Source organism: Abrus precatorius, unplaced genomic scaffold, assembly GCF_003935025.1.
Source record: "Abrus precatorius isolate BTA unplaced genomic scaffold, Abrus_2018 Scaffold8, whole genome shotgun sequence".
NCBI classification, from domain to species: domain Eukaryota; kingdom Viridiplantae; phylum Streptophyta; class Magnoliopsida; order Fabales; family Fabaceae; genus Abrus; species Abrus precatorius.
The window spans coordinates 34,370,200-34,392,275 of record NW_020874428.1 but is presented as its reverse complement, the minus strand read 5'-3'; the positions used below and the strand labels follow the sequence as shown (position 1 = coordinate 34,392,275).

Sequence of the window (22,076 nt, the reverse complement as noted above, 5' to 3'; positions counted from 1 at the left end):
AATTTTTAAATATCATCAATTAGAGATAATACTTATTATTTATCCACACAAATAAATGTATTTATTTATCTAATACATAAAATATCAAATTATGGGGAGGCTTGGACCAGATGTACGGGCCATGATGATAACCTCTGGGCCGTGCAAGCCTTAAACTCGTTGCTGTTTAGCCATAGGGCTGAGCGTGAGAAATCACCATCAGAAACTCCTCTCTGTTACGCAAACATAAATTTTACTTTAGTATTGTAAAGTTATTGTTCAAAAATTAAATTTGAACTAATGTAATTTATTTTTAATTTTAAAAATATACTAAAATTTATTAGCATATCTCAAACTTAAATACAAAAATTAGCAATAAATTTTTTTAAATCATTTATCATATCTACTGAAGTACGTGTTTTAAATCAAAATCATGTTTAATTTTAATCTGCCATATATGTTAGGCTAATAATTAAAGCATGTCTATATCTATTGAATTTGATTATGAAATACAGATCTAGTTTTAAAAGACATTTAGAAAATCCTATTAAAAGACATTTTAACATCACGTTAGTATTAATTATAAAATGTTTAATATTTAACAACTTTAAAATATTTAAAACTTCAATGTATTTAATGCCTTTTAATTCATTAATTACTTTTTATTTTATCTTCTGTATCAGTATTTTTAAAATTAAATAAGGGATTTTTTTAACTATAACATGATAAATATTTTTTATAAATACTTTTAATCTTATTTTCTTTATCAGTGTAATGATTTATATTTAAAAATATGTCTATTTTTAAAAATTTAAGAATTAGAACTTGTTTATTTTCTCTTTTTAAATAGAATTTTTATTTTTTAAAATTAAAAAATAGAAAAACTTGTTTGTTAATGTAAGTTTTAAAAACTATTTTAATTTTTTTTTAATTTTTAAAACTGAAAAACAGAATTGCTATTTAGGTGTTTTTTTTTTATTTTTCTGTTTTTCTTTCTAAAACTAACAAAAGTTTAACTAAAAACAGTTTTAAAAACTAAATTATCAAATAAAATTTATTTTATTTTTCTAAAAATTGTTTTATAAAATTGTTTTAAAATATAATTTTTAAAAGTTAAAAATCAAAACTAAATCAATATAACTGTTTTATAAATTTTGATTTTTTAAAAATCGTTTAACGCATTTCAATAAATTTTTTCAAAACATGTGTAAAAAATAAACAATTTTTTAATGACAATACCATTACGTAAGAATTTAACACGAGAACAATGGAAAAATAAAAAAAATCCTACAGGAAAGATAAAAAGTCAGGGAGCCTAATGCGTTAAAAACTGAGAGAGAATCATAAAACGTTAAACGTTTATTTAGTAATCCAGAAAGAGTTGAACGGTTTAAGTGGCAATACTCAAAATGTTGGAATAGTTAAAAACTGTGGGACTAAATAAAAAGAAAAAAGGAAAAAAAGCGGCGAACGAGTCATTCACCATAGGACATGTAGGATTAGAATAATCCAGTGGTGCAGGGTGTAAGATACAATCGCATGCGCTCTACCTTGATTCAGGTGAAAATCCGTTCTCGTGCGCGAGACGAGACTGAGCGGTGAAAGCGCCAAGGCTGCAACGCCCACTCCCTCCCTTCAATCCCTAATTACCCTCACTCCACTCACTTCCCTATCGCTTTTGCTCTCTCTCAGGTACTTAGATTCCCTATTCCTTCTTCTTTCTCCGCTCTTCAATTTTCTTTCCGATTTCGCGTTTCGATAACAGTTATCGTTTTCTGTTTTTCTGTTTATGATTCCCTCAATAACCGCGTTGCTGCTGTTTATTTACTATCGCTGTTCTTCGCTACTAATTGTGTTCTCAATCGCGGTTGTGTCTATGTGCGAGAGTGAAATTAGCCTCGTGAATTCGTTAGACTTGTATTTCTTATTAATCATACAAGCTTGGGTAATTTGCATGTTTTGGTCTCACAGTGGCTCCGTTTCTTGACTAGTTTGGGGTCTCATAAGTGATTTTGGTTTAATCGTGTACAAAGTTACAGGATATTCTATAACCATTGCTGTAAAGTAGTTTTGCTTTGCCCTATCTCAATGGATGCTGTTAACTGATATTTGGTTGGTGCTTTCTTTTTTCTTGAATGTTTCGGCTCATTTGGTGATTTATGAAAATGTGAGAAATTGTGGCTTATAAATTTACTTGTGTTTGCTAATAAGAAACAGGTATTGTGATGTAATCGAGTATGTAATTTTTAAAATTTTCAAAGGCAGTAACTTTTGTTCTAATAGCATAAATATTTTTGTAATTTTATTGGATTGTAGTTTCTTTTTGCAGCTGGTTTCGGTGCTATGGCTATGCTTCTTGTTTTATTGTTTATCATTAATTACTTTAGGACATCTATGCTGAGATGCCTGCCATGCTTTTCTTAAAGCAATGTTAAAGGTCTAAATGAGCCAAAACTGTACTTATCTTGCTGAAAGTGCCTACTCATGTATGGTGATTTGATTTGAACTTGAACTCTTTCCCAATATTTATGATGGCTTGGACTCACTGATGTTGGTCATTGACTTGTTTATCGTCTAATATGAGGTGGTGAATGTATAAATCTAAAATGCAATTGATTAAATGTGCTTAAATTTTAAGTCATTGTGAAAGCAGGGTAATGGAATGACAGAAGTACTTTGTATAACATTTTGGCAAAGGGTAGGAACTAGGAATACAATACTTTCCTATATATGTGTGATTCTCAGAATCCATGTTGTATTAGCTGATCTTCACATGCGAGGAGGCTTTGATACTTCTAATATTATTGACATTTAGCAAGCAAGCTGTTGTCTTGTGTGTACTTTTCCAAATATGGCAATATACATTTCTTTGTTTTTGTATTGTTCTATCAGTTTCACATTATTTGTTCTGTAATCTTCTTATGTCATGGAAGAAAAAGAAATATTGACAGAACTATGCTGGTTTATGACGTGTGTGTTTCTGTTTATGTATGTTTGTTTGTATGTATGAATATATTCATTTTATAGGGTATTACGTGGAAAATGGGAAGTAACGGTACTGAAAAGATCCCCAGCAATAACAATGCTGAAAGTTCCGAAACTACTATCGAGATAAAGATTAAAACATTGGATTCACAAACTTACACCCTCAGAGTGGATAAACAGGTATTTTTTTACAACATATAATGTTTGGTCACTTGTTTTTTCAATTTCTTGAGTAGACTATTTTAGTTTCTGTACATGTAATCTTGCTTCTTGCTCCCCCTTCAAGCAGAAACATCCTAATCCGTCCCAAAGATTGAGGGCCAGTTTGCTTTTTTAAAAGAAAATTTTCTTTAAATTTAAAAATGATAATAAATAAATGTTTTTCAAAAAATGCAAAAATCTAAAATAAAATTTATTTTAATGTTTTTCTCATAAGCTAGAAAAAGTAGTTTCTGAAAAAGAACCTGATAAAAATTATATCATTAAAAGCACCTTTTTTCAATGCTTATCCAAATGCATCCTTATTCGTTTGATGTTAACTGCATGACTGATTAAAGCATCTTGATCATTAGGCTGGCATCTTTTATTTACCTAACAACTTGGGTGAAGATCTAACTAATTGCCCCTCCATCCAACAATTTTTCCTGTTCTGTAGATGCCAGTCCCTGCTTTGAAAGAACAAATTGCTTCTGTAACCGGAGTGTTATCAGAACGGCAACGCTTAATTTGCCAAGGAAAAGTTCTAAAGGATGATCAGCTCCTGTCTGCCTATCGTATCCTGTTTCTTTCTCGTCTTTCTACTTTGTGTTCAAGGAATTTACAAAGGAAGCCAATATTACAGTTTTTGTCTTCCTTTTACTTGTCTGGCCAGGCTGTGTTTTTAGCTTTTGTAGTCATTTCTTCTTTTATATGTTTGTAAAACTATATGTGATCCTTACTGTAAGCACCTGTGGACCTTATTTTGTCATTAAACATCTTGTCATAAAAAAATTATTTTTTAGGCAAAAGGCTCTAGCACATATAAAAAAAAAAAATTTGCTTGCACCTTGATTAAGAAGTATGCGTGTGAGAGTTAAAATATATGTCAGTGGTGTAGTTTGTCTCTTGTTTCCATGTAATTTAATATTAAATATCTATCATTAATTAATTTTATGAACAAAACAATTAAGCATGCTTGTTAATCACTTAAGTTTGCAAATGCTAGGGTTTCTATTAATGCTAAATCCTATATTTGATTAAATTCAAAAGCCATGGGTTGTTACAGCCAACAAGTTTTGTTGCTGCTATTCTTCTGTCAATTGTACTTGATTCTTGTAACTATGTCCCTATCTTTTTCATATCCTTTCTTCAACATAGGTTTCTTCCCTGACACAAGTAGATGTTGAAGATGGTCACACTCTGCATCTAGTTGCAAGGCAACCTGATCTACCACCACCTGGAAGTGTGCTCCATCATTCAGGTTTGATGTGATTATGTATATTATCACTTACTATTGTAGTTAATGTGAGACTTTTGTGTTCTTGCTCTAGTTGCCCATGTTTTTTTCATTGGTTAGTAGCCTCAGTTTGCCTTTCTTCTAAAGAAGATATTTTTTGTTTGAAGTTACTTAAGGTCTGTTTGAAAGAGCTTATAGATAACTTGTGATTTTCATGAGCTCTTTTTAGCTCATTTCAATAAGCTTTTTTGTATAACTTATCAAAATAAGTTTTTCTTAGTTTATCTTAATAAATTTCATGATTAAATTTATGACATAAGTTATCATGTAAAAAAAGTTTATTAAATAAGTGTTAAATTTAGTTGTGTATCCAAACACATTTTTAATGTGTTCCTATCTTATAAAAACATGCATGGGGGAGAATAAATGTGAATTATATTCAGCTTGCTGACAAATTAGGTTTTCAAATTTAAATGTTGTGCCTGGAGAATGATGTAAGATGATTAATTAGAGTAGATAATCAGTTTAGTTCTGCAAAATTTTTACCTAAGTTTGTGTTGGAAAATATTCCTTAACATCACGCCTAATTTGTAAAGGAAGAAAATAAAGAAAGTTGCTTAATATTTAATAATTTTCCCTCTGGGGCATTTTGTTAATTACCGTTATATTTTTTTAAGGGTGTGGGGCAGATGGGATTTTGTAGTTAATCTTGTCTTGTTTTGTGGTGTACCTACATGCCCACCCAAATGATAGTTTTCCTTTGATACAAAGACATAAGGTATTTACTACTACACATCCATTTTGCAGTGACTGAAACAAATTCAAGCACAAGCCATGGTCACAGTAGTCAAATAGCCCCTGGTGTATTTATTGAAACTTTCAATTTGCCCATTCAGGGGGATGCAGTTCCTCCCGAAATCGATAGGGTATATTTAAAATCAGAAGAGAAACGGGGCACATTGAGATGTTATTTTTCATATGAAACTTTATCTTTTATCTTTTTCTTGTGCAGATTGTTTCTGCCGTTCTAGGATCTATTCGACTTCCAACTTTTGCAAGTGGCAGTGAAGGGATTGATGTCAGGGTAATTTGGCCTTCTATATCTTAGTTTTACTCTTTTGGGTATTGTGGGGCTGTGACAATTTTATGATGCATGACAAATAGTGAAACCCCCCATCCCCCTGCCAAAAAAGAAAAGGAAAGAAACCTGATAAAAAGTGTGTTATGGAGTATAGTTGATACTCAAACATACTAAAGAAGCGAACAATTAGCAGGGATAAAACATATGTTCAGAAAATGAAGAGGAAAAGGACAATGAGAGGAGAGGGTGGGAAGGGACATTGGGAGAGAGAGATGATGGAAAAGAGAAAGGTCAATGCACTTGGCTCCCAATTAGAGTATTGGGATTTAGTGGAGAGGCTGTTTCCAAGATGAAAAGAAACAGAAAACATAATATTAACAGTTTTAAGCATTCATCTGACTTACTTCAGGAGATGAATCAACTTTAGATTGTCAAAAGTGCTTATAGATATACATAGAAATGTAGAGTGATCTATCTATATATATTCTCTTTTGTTGTCTATGCTAATGATGATGTCTTACCCTCCTTTTCTGTTCCTTCTTATTTTGTCTATTTATGATTTATCTGAAAATCTTTAACATGACATCTTGGGCATATTGGATTGGATGAAGGATCATGATTCCCAAGGCTTTGGAAGAACTTTGGGTTCTGGTGGAATATTGGATTTATCTCATCCTCAACCTGAACAAGCTGGTTTGCGGTTTTCTTCTGATAGATCGCGTAATACCTTTGGACTTCCAGCAACAATATCACTAGGGTCCTTGCAGCCTTCTGTATGTGCTAGGTTTCTTATTTACTTCATTCAGATTTACATATTCTTCTAAATTTGACATTTGAGTCTTTCTCACTCTTGCTGAGTGGAAATCTAAATTTATTTATTTATATATGGTTTTGTAGGTCATTCCTGATTCTTTGACAACGTTGTCCCAGTACCTAAGTCATATAAGCCATGAATTTGATGCAATTGGTAAGCATACAATGTTGAATTTTATAGTTATCCTTGGTTGGCTCCTGCCATATGTTTGTTCTTTTAAAAAGACATGGAACACATTTTACTGGCAGTCAGAGAAGGGGGGGATAATGTCCAAGCAGCTGAGGCACGTAGGAATGAAGAAACGGGATCTGTTTCTTCACGTTCGGGTTCAACTCCAGAAGGGCTCTCATCACCCTCATCCTTGGCAGAAGTCTTGCTTTCTACCAGACGAATGATCGTTGAACAAGCTGGGGAATACCTACTTGTGCGTTTTAAAATATCTACTTAAGATTTTTCTTCTGTAGTTGAACTGACAATGTAACAATTCGATAATACCAGAAAGAAGAATTTATTCTTTCTATTTGTTGCATTCTTTTTGCAAGTAGCTTTAGGTATATAGATATTGCTTTATTATGCTAAACATAGAAATTTGCTGTGTTCATTTTATACTTCACAGCAACTCTCAAGGCAATTGGAGAATCAAGCAGATGTAACTGATCCCTTGTTGCGGTCAAGCATTCAGTCTAGGGCTTTGAGAACTGGAGTTTTGTTTTATAACCTTGGTGCGTTTTTACTTGAGCTGGGTCGCACAACCATGACATTGCGTTTGGGTCAAACCCCGGTAGGCATGACTTCCCATCCTTGACAGCTTGTTAATTAACTGTTCTGTTTGTGCTACTTACTAATTTCTCATGCAGTCTGAAGCTGTAGTTAACGGTGGGCCTGCAGTTTTTATATCTCCAAATGGTCCTAACCATATCATGGTTCAGGTTATTCTTGTTCTTTGATCTTTCTTGTCATGACAACTATCGTGCTGTTCCTTAATAAATTGCATGGTTCCAGCCCCTTCCTATTCAACCTGGGCCAAGCTTTGGTGCTGTACCTGTGGGAGCTGCACAGTCTAACTCAAGTTTAGGTGGTGGACTTGGTTCAAGTTTTCTCCCTAGGCGTATTGATATACAAATACGGCGAGGTACATTATATGTTTTTTATTTTCTTTCTAATTGCTGTTTTGCTTACTGCTCTAAATGTCTAACTTCATTTCTAATATTAGGTACCTCGACAACCCCATCCAGTACCAATCAAGAAGAACGCAATGATACGCAATCTGCTTCAATACAAAGAAATCCAGGTGAAAGTTCTGTTAATCAAACAACTTATAGGCGTCCAGATGCATCTGTTTCTGGGGAGCCAGGAGTAAGGTTAGTGCCAATTAGAACCATGGTTGCAGCTGTACCAGGACCCTTAGGTCGTCCGCCTTTGGAATCATCTGGTAATTCCATAGGGCTTTACTATCCAGTACTTGGGAGATTTCAACATGTATCTACTGGGCATGCAAATAGTGAACATGTATCTCAACAATCCAGTCAGCATCATGCTGCTCTACTTTCAACTCCTGAATCCACACTGCAAAGGCAAAGCACAGAAGATTCTGCGAGGAATGGTAATTTAACAAATGCCTTTTAACATTTGAAACAGATGATTGCTTCCTTGTATTTGAAGTTTCCAGTTTGACATGTATTTTTTCCCCTTACTGGCATGTAAATTATGCAATCCAAAAGTATTGTTTTGTAATTTGCCAAAATAGTTGGCGCTTAATTGAATTTGATCGAAGATACAGTGCTACACAGTTTGGTGTTATATTCTTTCTATTTTTAGTTCCTGTATTGCAAATTTGAGAGTAGTCTACATGATTTGTTTCAATGCAATGATTCTACATCAATAATAATTACTTGAAAGAATTGAAGTTGGAAATAGACAATGTAGGTAAAATAGTAATTGAAGAAACTGGAATTCCCTCAAATCTCTATCAAGTCTAAAGACTTTAATATACTCATTAGCATTATGGGATCAAAGGATCACATAAGAAAGAAGGCATTTCAAATGTAACGACTCAAGTTTCAATTGCAATTGCTTATATTATTCTTTCCCAAACTCTTTATCGCAATATTCCATTTAGTTCCCTAAGATATATGATCGTTAGTGATGTTTGTTGGTGGACTGATCCAACTCATTAACTATCTGAATTTACTGTATCTGGATGTGATGCCCTTCTTGACGGCTATGAGTTGTCTGCTAAAGATAGCTTCCAGATAACTTATGTGATATTGTACTTGTGAAGTATTTTATTGAAGTCAATATTTTTTATTAATTTGGTGAGAAATATTATGACTGTTGTTACTCTCACAAACCTTCTAAAGTGTATCTTTTAGAAAAACATTTTCTATAAATGTATGGCTTTTTATTCTTCAGTCCAGTTGCTTGTGTGTTTGTTTCTTTCTTTGTAGTTCCATGCCTCCATCCCTTTGTGAGCACTTAATAGATTCCTCATATAGCCCATCACTTTGTGATCAATCAATAGGTTGCTCATGTAGTTCATATCTTTGTGAGCACTCAATTGCTGCTCATATAGCTTATGATTACTTATTTTGATGACTTCAAAATTATGGGATATATACTGTAAGGATATTCAGGACATAATTTGATTATATTTAGTTTGCCATTGGACTCTGTTTTAGGATCCTTATCAACTCCAAGCACGAGACAAGAGCCATCAAATTCTCGAGTTGTAAATATCAATATTCTGGCTGCTAGTGGGCCTCAAAACAACCAAGAATCTGAGAGACAAATACCAAGCAGTGTACTTCAGTTTTTAAGGACACTCTTTCCTGGTGGAGAAATTCATGTGGAAGATTCAAGTGTACAAGGGACAAATGCAGGTTCTACCTCAGATCACGCTGCAACATCAAGGGGTGCTGCCCAAGTCCCTGAAGCACAGCCTAATGTTAGTGACGAAGGAATTTTTTTGTCTAACATACTCCGTGAGATCATGCCAGTCATAAGTCAACAATTAGGGTCTGAGGGAAATCCTTCGGAAGATCATATGGCTCAAGATTCTGCAACCCAGGTTGGCATGATTCATTGCTTTCTTTCCCGATTCTATTGTGTAATTACATTTGCTCTTATGTCAACTTCAACTGCTGAAGCCTCTCCCACCCACCGTGAGAGCTTCTGGACTTACGCACACTTAGTATACAATTATTGAAAGTGGGAATTCCAATTTTTGTATCTAATATTCAAATCCCACTGGATCTCCCGAGGAAGTTTCTGAACATGTGTAATGTAGCAAAAACAATCAGGCAATATTATGCAGGAGAATTTCTTATTCTTTTTCCCTTGGTCAACCAGATAACATCTAGTTGTGAAAGTTAAATATTGCAATTACCCTCATATAAAAAAGAAATGAAGCTGACCGGTTTATGTATGCGCAGGTTGAAACTGATGCTGGGACATCACTCAGACGGAGTGGTTCTGAACCAAGTCCCCCAAATCCAAAACGTCAAAAGGTTTCTCTTCTACTTTTGAGTTTGTAAACTGATGTTGAGCAAGGCTTATTTAAAACCCTGGCTAGGGTTATCAGTTAGGTTCTAGGTTGAATTACATCTGCATTGCATCATAATTGTTAATAATAGACAATTACGATAGAATAGTAACAACCACCAAATCCTATTCATGGTGTAAGACTGTCAGATACAGAAATCAAATGACATCATTTTTTGTTTGTAACCAATTCTTTAAAGAGGCCATTTAATTCTAGATTCTTTTTAATGGCTCCGCTTAAGAGTCTTTCTTGTTCTACTCTTGCCTCTTTAATTGCTGGGCTATCATTCATCTGAACTTCTGTACCAGGGATGTCTAATTTCCTTCTTTACACACGTCTAAATTATCTTAGGCATGATTTTACCACCACCTCTATCACTCTAAATGTTTTTCTAACACTTCCTTTTTCTAATATATTAATATAAAACTATGCTTAAAGATTTGTCTAATTATTTGAACATTCAATATATTTTTATCACATGTATGAGATGAATATATTTAGACTTGTACAAGGTAGATTTGTACAAGAAATTTGGTTAGTCACAAGGATTAAGTTCAGAGGATCTGATTTGCTAATGTTCTTCCTTTGTCACTTCTAGTGTGTTCCATTTTCCTTACTCCCAATTTCCATTGGGCAAAGGGGTGGATACTTACAACAGGTGCCCTGGCACTCACTCAGTGACAGCTCACAACTCCAGCATGGGACTCTATGGGAGAGTGAATGTGTACTTAGGATATATGTTGCTCTCTTTGTTGGGTCGTCCTATGGTGTCTCTGATCCCATGATCGTGTGTCTGCTATTCATTAGCAGTTATACAATACTAGTCTGTCTCAGGTGGGATTTTGTTGGATCTTATCCCCCCCAGTGTAATCTTACAGTGAATCTTATCTACCATCAAATGTGGACTGAATTTAGTTTTAGAATAACATCTCAGACGAAGATAATTTGTCAACAGCCCTTACGTCGAAAATACAGATTCAATTATCGAACAAGGTTGATATTTTTATTTGCTCATATTTTAGGTAGCTTGGACTTCAAATATCTTATTGATTTTGGTAGATAACGTGATGGAACTTCATCCCCCCCCCCCCCCCCCTCACTGCATGTTTTGAATTGTTTTTTATTATTATTACGACTACAATTTTGAATAATGACACGGCTTCTTGATGCAGACGGAGTAATATAGAGGATAATGTTCGGTCGAGGAGGATTGTGAACATAGGAAACAGAATTCAGGGTGGATCTCATGATGTCAATTTGGTAGTATACGCTTGTGTAATTATCTACATCAAGCGTTATGTCACTCTCTCCTTCTGTAGACAAAATTTTAAGACTGCTGTCCGAATGTGACTTTTTGTATATTATTGGCATTGGAATTGAGCTTACCCTAAATTCAGTTCAGTTTATGCTTGGAATTGGTAATAGAAGTCAACATTTGAATCGATATTAGCTATCATATAAATATCATTTGGCGTCTTTTAAAGTTAGTCTAATTTCTTACTATAATTCCGTGAGGTTGAAACAGGACTACGTGAAACGTTTCTCAATTTTTGATTAGGAAGAATTTTAATTTCAAGAAAGCAACGATTGAGACGCGGGTATTGACATTATGTCAGTTGTAATTCCTGTAAATGTAGTTGCTACCTTCTACTACTATTGGTCTATTTTTAGTTGCAGTGTCTCGAGTCTTGACCGACTGTAAGATTTTTTCAGACAAAACTGCCTTTATGTATTAGAATTCGCATTCACTCTCAAACTCGGCTTCGCCAACCACACAAACAGCCTAATATAATTGTGAAAAATATCAATTTTAACTAGTATAGACGAGTTGAAGTATTTAAAAATAGTAATATTTCATTAAAAATTATTTATTATGTTTTTATAACTTTAATGTGATTATTGCATACTTTTTTAATACAAATTCAAAAGATGGAGATAATAAAATGTTATTTATTTTAACATTACTAATTGCAGCTTTTATATTAACATAATTTTGGAATAATTCAAATGTGGTTTCAAACATCCTAATAGAGTAGATTATGGACTTTGGACATGCGTTAGTAACCTTTCCATCGGGTAATCAAACACATGCTTAATTCATGTAACGATAAGTGAATCTGCAGGCCTTTTGAAGTTTGTTGCACTAGTCGTTGAATGCACAAATTTCTCAGCTTTAGATTATCTTGACTGCTTACTTTTAAATGAACAAAATAATGCTTCCAGTAAATTTTGTTTTCACTTGCTGATTCCCTTCAAAATATAACGACTCTCAATATGGTTAAAAGTATTCTATTTTAATATTTAAATATTTAAATGACATAAAATTAATAATAATTTAATCTTTCAGGCATAAAAAAAAAATCATATTAATTCATTTAATGAGTCTGAAGATAAAAATTTGATACCACTTTCCATTTTTAAAGGGTTAATTTACGTAAAATAGTGATGGCTTTACTAATATTTGGGGATTAACATGAGACCTGATTAAAAATTATACCAAACAACAGCTCATGTTGTTAACCTTACCTTCTTTTTCTTTTTCTTTTTTTGCCTTTGTGTGTAATTATGAGTATCTTTTAGCCATTGACAACAACGTTTTGAGTACAAGGTGCTTTTCATGAATAAAGTACAAATGCACGCGTAGACAAATTAGTTGAACAATATTATTATTATTTTTTAAAGGAGTTTGACGGAAATCAAAGCCAGTTACTGCATATACAGTTTTTTGTGTTACATTTCGTGTCACACCAATTCGTAATAATAAACATTTTCCATGTTTAAATAGACTTAGCAATGTACTTAATCGTAACTCATATACATATTTCATGCGTTAAATAAACTAGCTTACATGCTTCAACTGTGTATCTAACTCTACGTATAAAATTCAGCGTCATCTCACAGTTCATAGTGAGAATTTAATTGAGATATATTAATAATGTAAAAAAGAAATTATACTATAATTTAATTATGAATTTGTATATCGTCATTAGCTATTAACTTTTGTAAGAACTACTTTAAACTTCACATCTACAATAATCTCTAATTAGTTAATTGTATAAAAAATTTTACATTGAAAATACATTAAAACTAAACCATTATAATAATACAAAACCCTCTTAACTCAGTACTTCCCATGGTATTTTTTTGTTCAATTTATGTTTATAAAGAACTTTAATGAATTTTTACATTTTGTAATAAAAGCCATGTTTATTTTAATTCTTAAAAACATTCATTTATTTTTTTATACATTTAAAAATAAATTATTTATTTAAAAAAACTCAATCAAATATATAGTAATATAGATTCTTTTGGACACGAAGGAATATCTTGAAGGCTTCACAACAAGTAGCATATCCGGTGTAATTTTTTTGGGGATAAATTTTATAGTGCTTCTATATTTGAAAGGATACCATTACTCTTTTTATGTGAAATAATTAAAAAGAAATAAATATATTTATAAAATTTGTTTTATGAATGACATAGAACCAACGATATTATTTATTATTAAAGTTTAATTGCCAAAGAACTCACCCTATATATATTATCATCTTTTTTATTGAACAGAATTTAATAAAAATGATTTTAATAGTATTAATTCAATATGTGAATGTGTGATTAATAATATATTTTAATTTTAAATGTCAAAATTTTTAAAAATGTATATAATATATATATGTTGAATAAAAACCTTATATATGAGTTTTTAAATCATATAATTAAAACTTAATTATTTTATCGGATATCATTTTAACAAAATAAATAAAAAATATTAAATCTTAAATAATAAAAATTTTATGTTCAAACATGGTAAACTATATTAATTTTAAAATATTTAGAAATTATAAAATTTCATAACTATGTTATAATTATTAGTAATATTACAATTTTATAATAATATTACTACTTACATAAATTATCTCACCAATACAAATATATTTTATCATATTTTTATAATAATACATTTTCTATTAAATATTAAAATTATAGTTTAACATTTATTTTTATTATTTTTAATTTAGTTTACCATGCAACTATCGGATTTAAAAAAAAAACTAAAGTAAATCCTAACGATTCTTTTATATGCATAAATTTTATAACATCATTAAAACTAATTTTAACTCATTTATAATATAATTTTAATATTTACACATGGACTAATTTTTATTCTTCAAATAGAAGGATTCGGTACCCTCATACTGAAGTAATCACTTGGTGTATTTTACTTTTTTTGGTCAATGATTTTGACTTTTTACATATCAATAATTTTAAAATACGTTTAAAAATAGACAATAAAAATATATAATAATTATTTTATTATTATTATTATTAAGAATAAAAATATATTATATAGTTTAATGTATTATTATTATTAAATATTGTACATTTTAATAAAAAAAATACCATTGTTTTTTGTGTTAATATGTGAAATTGGACAGCATTGAAAAACTGTCTAAATATTAGTATACAGTTGGACAATCCTTTTAACATCCCCTCAATTTGGGCTTCAGGGAGAAGGCTTATTGGTTTTTGGGCTAAGCTGTGTAACCCACTTATTAAAGCCCAGAATTAAAATAGAGAAGCATTAGGGTTTTGAGCGCATTACTCACACACACTCTTTTGCAACTTTTGGCCGACAACTCTCTTCACCATGGCTGAACAAGTATGCATACTTCCATATCTCGTTTTCCTTTTCACCGTTTCGTTTTTTCAATAATGCTTAGGCCTCGTTTCGATCTTCTCCTGATATTTTCGTTTTCCTAATTTTTGTATTACAGACTGAGAAGGCTTTTCTTAAGCAACCAAAAGTGTTTTTAAGGTTTACCAAATGCACCTAATAATGCTTTGTTTCTTTAACTTTTTTCGTTCCAGCATTGGTGCTGAATGGTTTTTGTTGTTTTGCTGGTTTTCATAGTTCGAAGAAATCTGGGAAGGGAAAGAGACCTGGAAAAGGTGGGAATCGCTTTTGGAAATTCATTGGGCTTGGATTCAAGACTCCCAGAGAAGCCATTGAAGGTTTTTATATGTTTATCCCTCTCATCTTTTTCACTTATAAAATGTCTATGTGCAAGGTTAATCTATTTGGTTATTGCTGTGGACATGTGTTTCATATTGTAATAAAACATTAAATCTGAGGTATGTGAGGTGTTTGTAAATTAAAGTTATATACTCATCTAGTCGTCTTCGTACATGAGTCCTCTATTAGTTGTTAATTTTTGCTACACATTCTATGTTGTTAGCGGGACAAATCCTGAAACTAAGTTTGGGGTACTCAAGATAAATATACTTGAATGTGTACATATGTTATAATTTTTATCCTGGAATAAATATATCCATAGTCGTCTTCGTACATGAGTCCTCTATGTTAGCGGGACAAATCCTGAAACTAAGTTTGGGGTACCGAAGATAAATATACTTAAATGTGTACATATGTTATAATTTTTATCATGGAATAAATATATCAATAGTTAATTGTTAGAGACTAATTTCTTTTAAGACAAATATATTACCGAAATAAACGTAACGAAATTATATGATTAGATATATTTTATATATAATTTTGAAAAATTACTTTGGATGAGGAGGCTCGCCCATGGATCTGTCCCTGGTTTGCAACATTATCGTGAAAGTTTGTGTTTTCATGCTGATCTAATTGTAGTGTGTTTGGGAATCTTTGTTTATTTTTTATGGTACACGTTATAAACTTATCTCTTGTCTCCAGTGAGCTGAATCAGCTGGGGAAGATGTACATTTCCTAAAAAATGAAGTTGTCTTAAGTAAGGGCTACTTTAAGAAAGTGGCTATCTGATAAGTTGGATTGCATGTTGTTTTATTGAAATGGTTCTTAAAGAAACATGAAGCTATAACCTTTTATCTATAGGAATTAAGGATTGGGCAGTAATTTTGTATATTCACGTACTTAGTTTTTTTTATTTAACAAAAAGGATGGTCTGGTGTTGTATCATTCAAGCATTGTTGGGAAATAGGTCTAATCTACAAATAGAATAATGAGTGGAGGCTGATTGTTAAAACTCTTTTCGGCATTACCCATTTCATGCTATTATCTTTATGTAATTGTATCATTAAATATGAATTAGACTTAGTTATTTCTCTCTGTATGCAATGATGGTCATTTTTACTTCTTAACCTGGGTCTTTCTTTGATTTAATCCTTTTTTCCCATGTAGGAACCTATATTGACAAGAAATGTCCCTTCACTGGCACTGTTTCCATCCGGGGTCGTATCTTAGCTGGAACATGTCACAGTGCTAAGATGACAAGGACTATTATTGTTAGGCGAAATTATCTTCATTTTATAAAAAAGTATCAGAGGTACTATTCTGTCATACTTTGATGTCCAGTTAAATTTTTTGTACGAGTGTAGTTGTATGCTCGGAGTTTTATTTTGATTCCTCTGTTTTTACTTGTTTTGTTCAGATATGAGAAGAGGCACTCAAATATTGCTGCTCATATATCACCTTGCTTCCGTGTGAAGGAAGGAGATCATGTCATTATTGGTCAATGCAGGTTAGACTATATAGGAGATAACCTACAGTTCTTTTTTTATATACATTTTAAATAGATACTGATATCTATCCGATTCTTATTTATTCCTCTTCTGTAGGCCACTCTCAAAGACAGTGAGGTTCAATGTGTTGAAAGTGATCCCGGCTGGATCTTCTAGTGGTGCAAAGAAAGCATTTACTGGAATGTGAGCTGTGATATCTTCAATTTATTGGAGAAAAATGTTACCTTATTATTAGATCTGAGTTTTGGAATGTTGTGACAAATATGATATGATAAATTTTGAATTACTTGAGGTTTTGTTCTGAATTATGTTTAGGATGTTATACATTGTGTTTCTTGAATATATTATTACCTTTTTTTTGGCGCACTGCAGACTCGTTCTTTGTTTTCAAGTACATCTATTTAATTTGTTCCTTGAGCGTCCACGTAAAAGGATCACACGTAACCCGTGCAACTTTTTTGCTTTAAGCTCAGTCCAAAACTTCTCGACCTTGCGATTTACCTTTTTGTTTGTATAATTGGATATGAATGCTGGTTATGAAATGTCCCCGAGAATGGTTTAACCTTGCTGTTGTGTGATAACTCTACTAATAATGCTAATTTGGTTTGTTATTTTGCTTCAAATATAAGGTGCTAGTGTTTGCAGATTATGTAAACAAGTGTTTTGTTGGGAGAAATTTCTTAAAATAGTTAGTAAAATGGCAGATTATGTACCCTTCTAAACATGTTCTATTATTTTTTGAAGTTTTTTCTTTTGTTTTCAATATTCAAAAATGTTTTTTCTATATGTTGTTTGGTGATTCAATTTGATCATATTATTTAGAAAGAAAGAACATGGTGGTAATGCATTACGAGGCTTATTTGTGGAAAAAGGTACGGGCAATAATTTGGAGACTTGCAAATGTATTAAAAAAAATAGGCAATTATTCGTACATTGTTTCATATTTCATATCTGCTGGACACTTCACTTTTAACAATCCAGTTTTGTTACTGAGTATACTTAAAATAAAAGATATATTTTATTTTTATGATTTAAATAATAATGAAATAATAACATCAACCGAGTTTTATCTAAAATTAATTTTCAAAATAAATTATTCGATAAAAATTTATTAAATTATATAAAAAATATATAATTTATATTAGTATAATTTAACTCCTCTACAAAAATCTATATTTGATAATATATATATATATATATATATATATATATGAGTTTAATTTTAGAATATTGTTAGTGTACAAAAAATTTACATTGTCCATTAATTAAAATATATTACATATATGATTTTAATAGAATTTTTTTCAAAAATGATCAATTATTGTTAACATAAAAATTTATTATTAGATGATAATTTAAAAAAATTTACAATATCAATGTATTTTAATTAAATTTATATTATATTGTAATACTTTCCTGGTCCATATAATTTTTGTATGGATAGTAATTTACCTTTGTATCTAATTTTCTTAACTGAATATATTGTATATTTAGGGATGTAAATAGGTCACAAAAGATTGTACAACTTAACTTTTTTAAAGCTTAATTCAGTTTAACTTATTTAAATAATAAATTTAATTTAATTTTTTTAAAAGACTTAATTAATTAAATAAATAAAACTTAAGTTTAAAAAAATTATTAAACTTGTTAGAATAATCTATTTAAAACTAATAAAATTTATAATATATTAAAATTATAATATAATATTATATTAAATAAAAAACATTTTAAATTATAAATCCTAATTATTTTTATTGAAGTTGAAGAATATTTTTATTATATATCCTAGACCCTCTCAAGAGAAAGAGTCTTTCTTGTTAAAGTTTTTTGTGTCACAATTATTTAATAAAATAAAAATATATTTTTTTTACACACATATTTAATATATTAAACTATTTTTTTCTAACTTATTTATATAAGTCTTATTGCCTTTATAATATATCTATATAGCTAGTTTAATAGTTTATTTATATAAAAATTTAATGACTTATTTAAAAATTTTAATACCAAATAGACTATTAAAAAGGTTAATATATTAAAATAAACTTTTAAAAAAGTCATATTAAGCTTGATAAAAAGTTTATGATAAATAATAAGCTAAATATAGATTTCAAAATTATTAAATAGGTCAAACCTCTTTATAGAAAGCCTATCTTAATCTATTTTTATTCTTACTTATACTTTTAGCTCTTAAATATAAGTAAAAGTTAACTAAATTATTTTAATTCAAAAAATTACATTCTGTAATATATCTTTTAAGATTATTTGACAAAAAAATTAATATTTGTGTCAGCATTAAATGTCATTAATTGATAATTTAAATTCTTATGATAAATGAAGAAGTCATTTAACAATTTAAATGGAAGAAAATTAAATTTTAGCAACTTAATTTAAAATTACTAAAGATAATAATATCATTAAATAATGTTAAATGGGTTAATATTTAGAATCATCATAATTAAGACCGGAGAAAGTAATTGTTAGATGTAATTTTAGTGCATAAATAATTAAGTATCATTGGCATTCCGAAGAGAAAATTGCTAAATTGGTAAATCTTTGTAGCGATCAATATTTATATTGGTGAAAGGACAGTGTTGGTAACTCAGTGGGGAAATTTGACTTGACTGTGAGGGGTTGCATGCGTCTGGAACTCTGGCAATGGCATTATTGATGTCGCTGGAATAGACCCAACTTGGTGCAGTTGTGCTTGTTGATAAGAAACCACTATGTTCGTGTATGGTAGTGATACAGCTTCAGCCTCGACTACATCAATAATCAAACTGTCACCTATGTCTAGCCTAGCTTGTGACCACAGTTGCCCACATCATTTTATACACTTGCTCTTCGTAGTTTCAAAGCCTGATTTTAACTCCGTTGCTTTTAACTTTGATAACTAAGAAGAAAAAGTTAAAGAAATACGTTGAAATTATCCAATTTAAAACTCCAAATCTTGTTAGAATTTTTATTTTATTTTTGCTGTTTTAAGTCGATCATAATGTCCCACAAATGCTTGTGATGTGCTTTAAAGTACTTAACTCTCATTTCATTTCTTTCTCAACGATTAATTAGAAGAGCCTACTTTTTTGTTCAGTTTAAAATTCGTTAATTCCTTTTGTTTGGTGCTTAGTTGACTACTTTTTTGGTTCTCTTTTTTGGCCCTTTTGGTGTTGGCCATTACTTCTCAAAAATATCTCACAGTGGGGCATGGAATTTTGTAAGCCCTTCCATTGATACCAAAACGCAATTCACAGAAAACTTCAGTGAACAATGTCGTTCCACGTCCAAGTCCAAAAGGCTTGTGCATCGCTAGTGACTCAGTAATTTCTAGACAACTTCATAGTGCAAAAGAGCTCCTTCCTTTTGGGTATGCTTGACTGGACCATAATGACTTATGATACATGAACATTATGATTATGGTCCTTGATGGAATCCTAGTAGGGATAGCCACTAAATTTGTAAAGTTCATTTTCGAATTAAAAAAGAGTCATTTCACTTTGATTCTTATCTCTGATTGATATTATGAGAGATGGGGTGTCATGCAGCACCCTAGCCTATAAAATCATAGAGCTATATTTAAAGTTGGTGCTGACTTGTGACTACTGTAGAAAATTGAGAAGTATAATGTCATTAACCTATTATGTTTTCATTGAATAAATTCTGTCAGCACTAACCAATCAACTTTGTAAAACTTTGCCTTCAATTCCTTTTGCATCATTATTGGTGATTGGTAGTTAATAAAATATAGCAAAGTCCAGGCCTCTCTGGTCAACTTGTCTTTTTAACTTATTATATTACATCATTTCTATAGCTTATGGCACACACAGACACATATATACTTTCAAAGTTAATGATATATTCCAACTTTCCTAGTGCCTGATACTCGTATTTGTGTGATAAACCCGCACTCCTATTTCGTATTACCCCTAAAGTCTTACTATTTTAAAATCTAAGATGCAGACAGTTTGTTTGATTTGAGAAAAAAAAAATTTATTTTTTTCTTCACAGATATTATAAAAATATCAGTTTTTTATTTCGTTTCTAAATATCAGTATAAAAAAGGTAAAAGTAACACAAAAACTTGTTTTATATATATAGAGAGAGAGAGAGAGTTTTTTGAAAATAAAAAACAGGAAGAAAAAAAAGTTTTGTTTCGTCATCTGTCTTATTTGACATGGTAGGTTGTTTTTGTTTTAAGATTGATTGCTTAGTTTTATTATGGCCTCTGCCTGATTATTAAAAGAAAAAAAATAAAACAAAAATAACCTTGTCAACCCAAAAAAATCGTAGATTAATTAGTAGTGATTATCTTAATTTAGTGTATAATTTTAAATTTAAATTTTAGTCAATATAAGTATGTTAAATAAAAAAAAAAACTTTTGGGTTGGCTTAATCACATTCTTGTAGACAAATTGTTTAAAGATAAATTTGGCTTCTAAGTCATGAATTAAAAGCCTCCTTTAGTTAAGCAAATAGAAAAGATGATCTTGAATAGTTAGAAAAGGCTTTGGGGTTGCTTCATACCAAGGAAATTATTAGGTTATAAATGCCGTTCTCAAAGGAAAAACCTGAAATAATTTCCGGCAATTAAAAATTATGGGTGTTTATACTTTACACACCACTTTGGTAGGTTATTGCTATTTTGCTACTACAATGTTTTTAAAGAAAACGTCATGGGTCAACATTTACCTTGTTATCTATAACATTGATGGATTTCCTTCACTCCTACGCTGTTGATATTCTTTTAATTTTTTGTAACAATTTACAGAACAAAGACTTTAATTGTTCCCAATTAAGCCAGTTGGCGGATGTTGAATGTTTACTACCTAACAAGCAGAGCTAAGGGTGTCTCTAGCTGGCATAAAATCATTATAGGGAAGATAATTAATGATGGTAAAAAGAAACATTTTTTTATTAATTTTTAATTTCAATTTAAATAAAAAATATATTTATAATTTTTAAAATTTAACACTATTTTATTTACATTTTTCTCTTTTTAATATTATTTGAATCTCTCTTAGTTCTTAAATTGCATAACAAATCGGGAAAAGTATGTTATCAAAAAGATTATACCATGTTATGTTGTTACACATAAAAAAAAGTGCAATTATTCAAAAAAAAATTAAGTAAAATTTTAGTAAACTTAAAAAATGTAATTATAGATTACCCCAAACAAAACTATTTTACACAAATATTCATTCATGTTTCAATACATCATTTAAAGTTATCATATTATGAAAAGAAATATGAATCTTAAAGATTATTTTAAACAAATAAAAATATTATTTTATTAACAAAATAACTTAGAGGACTGATAACAAATGTCTTTAAAAGTTAAGAAATCCTCAACAGAATTCACTAGCTTAACAATGTTTAGCTATAACATAAAAGGAAATTTGACATTTGAAATAGCCTGGTTCAATTAGTCATAGTCAATTTTATTTATCGATGTGGATGTATTCCAACTTCTCACACTAGTTCCCTTATTTTCACGGAAAATTATCCCCACATCCCCTGCAAGAGTAATTACTAATTAGGTTCACTTTATGAAAGCCACAAAATTAATGAAAGCAAGTAGATATATGACATAGAATTTTGGTATAAATATCACAGAAGATTTTTCACATGGGATTTTATGAGAGTGCAATAAAGGCAGAAAAAGAGAAGGAAAATAATATAAAAAATAAAGGGTGTGATGACAAGATGAAAGGTAAGCATA

At 30.5% G+C, this 22,076-nt stretch overlaps 2 protein-coding genes across 7 annotated transcripts; both read left to right on the top strand.

Annotated features, from left to right (window-relative positions):
- Positions 1-1,485: 1,485 nt before the first annotated feature.
- On the top strand, positions 1,486-11,320 carry LOC113848209 (ubiquitin-like domain-containing protein CIP73). 6 transcript variants are annotated; one of them, XM_027477618.1, is made up of 18 exons: positions 1,537-1,671; positions 3,007-3,144; positions 3,620-3,737; positions 4,343-4,423; positions 5,207-5,325; positions 5,412-5,483; positions 6,092-6,253; positions 6,378-6,447; positions 6,543-6,718; positions 6,911-7,075; positions 7,152-7,223; positions 7,297-7,426; positions 7,508-7,897; positions 8,973-9,361; positions 9,726-9,800; positions 10,434-10,669; positions 10,791-10,828; positions 11,008-11,276. In XM_027477618.1, the coding sequence occupies exons 2-18, from the start codon at positions 3,022-3,024 to the stop codon at positions 11,019-11,021; spliced, it is 2,430 nt and encodes an 809-aa protein (XP_027333419.1). In that variant the 5' UTR covers positions 1,537-1,671; positions 3,007-3,021; the 3' UTR covers positions 11,022-11,276. The 6 variants fall into 6 exon arrangements, with proteins under 6 accessions (XP_027333420.1, XP_027333418.1, XP_027333416.1 ...); XM_027477617.1 differs by lacking the exon at positions 10,791-10,828 and having other exon boundaries at positions 1,511-1,671; positions 11,008-11,313; XM_027477615.1 differs by having other exon boundaries at positions 1,519-1,671; positions 10,434-10,828; positions 11,008-11,313.
- Positions 11,321-14,439: 3,119 nt separating this feature from the next.
- On the top strand, positions 14,440-16,703 carry LOC113846908 (40S ribosomal protein S11-like). The gene is made up of 6 exons (XM_027475646.1): positions 14,440-14,495; positions 14,611-14,651; positions 14,748-14,848; positions 16,020-16,164; positions 16,270-16,359; positions 16,457-16,703. Exons 1-6 carry the CDS (start codon positions 14,484-14,486, stop codon positions 16,545-16,547), a joined length of 480 nt encoding a protein of 159 aa, XP_027331447.1. The 5' UTR covers positions 14,440-14,483; the 3' UTR covers positions 16,548-16,703.
- Positions 16,704-22,076: the final 5,373 nt, after the last annotated feature.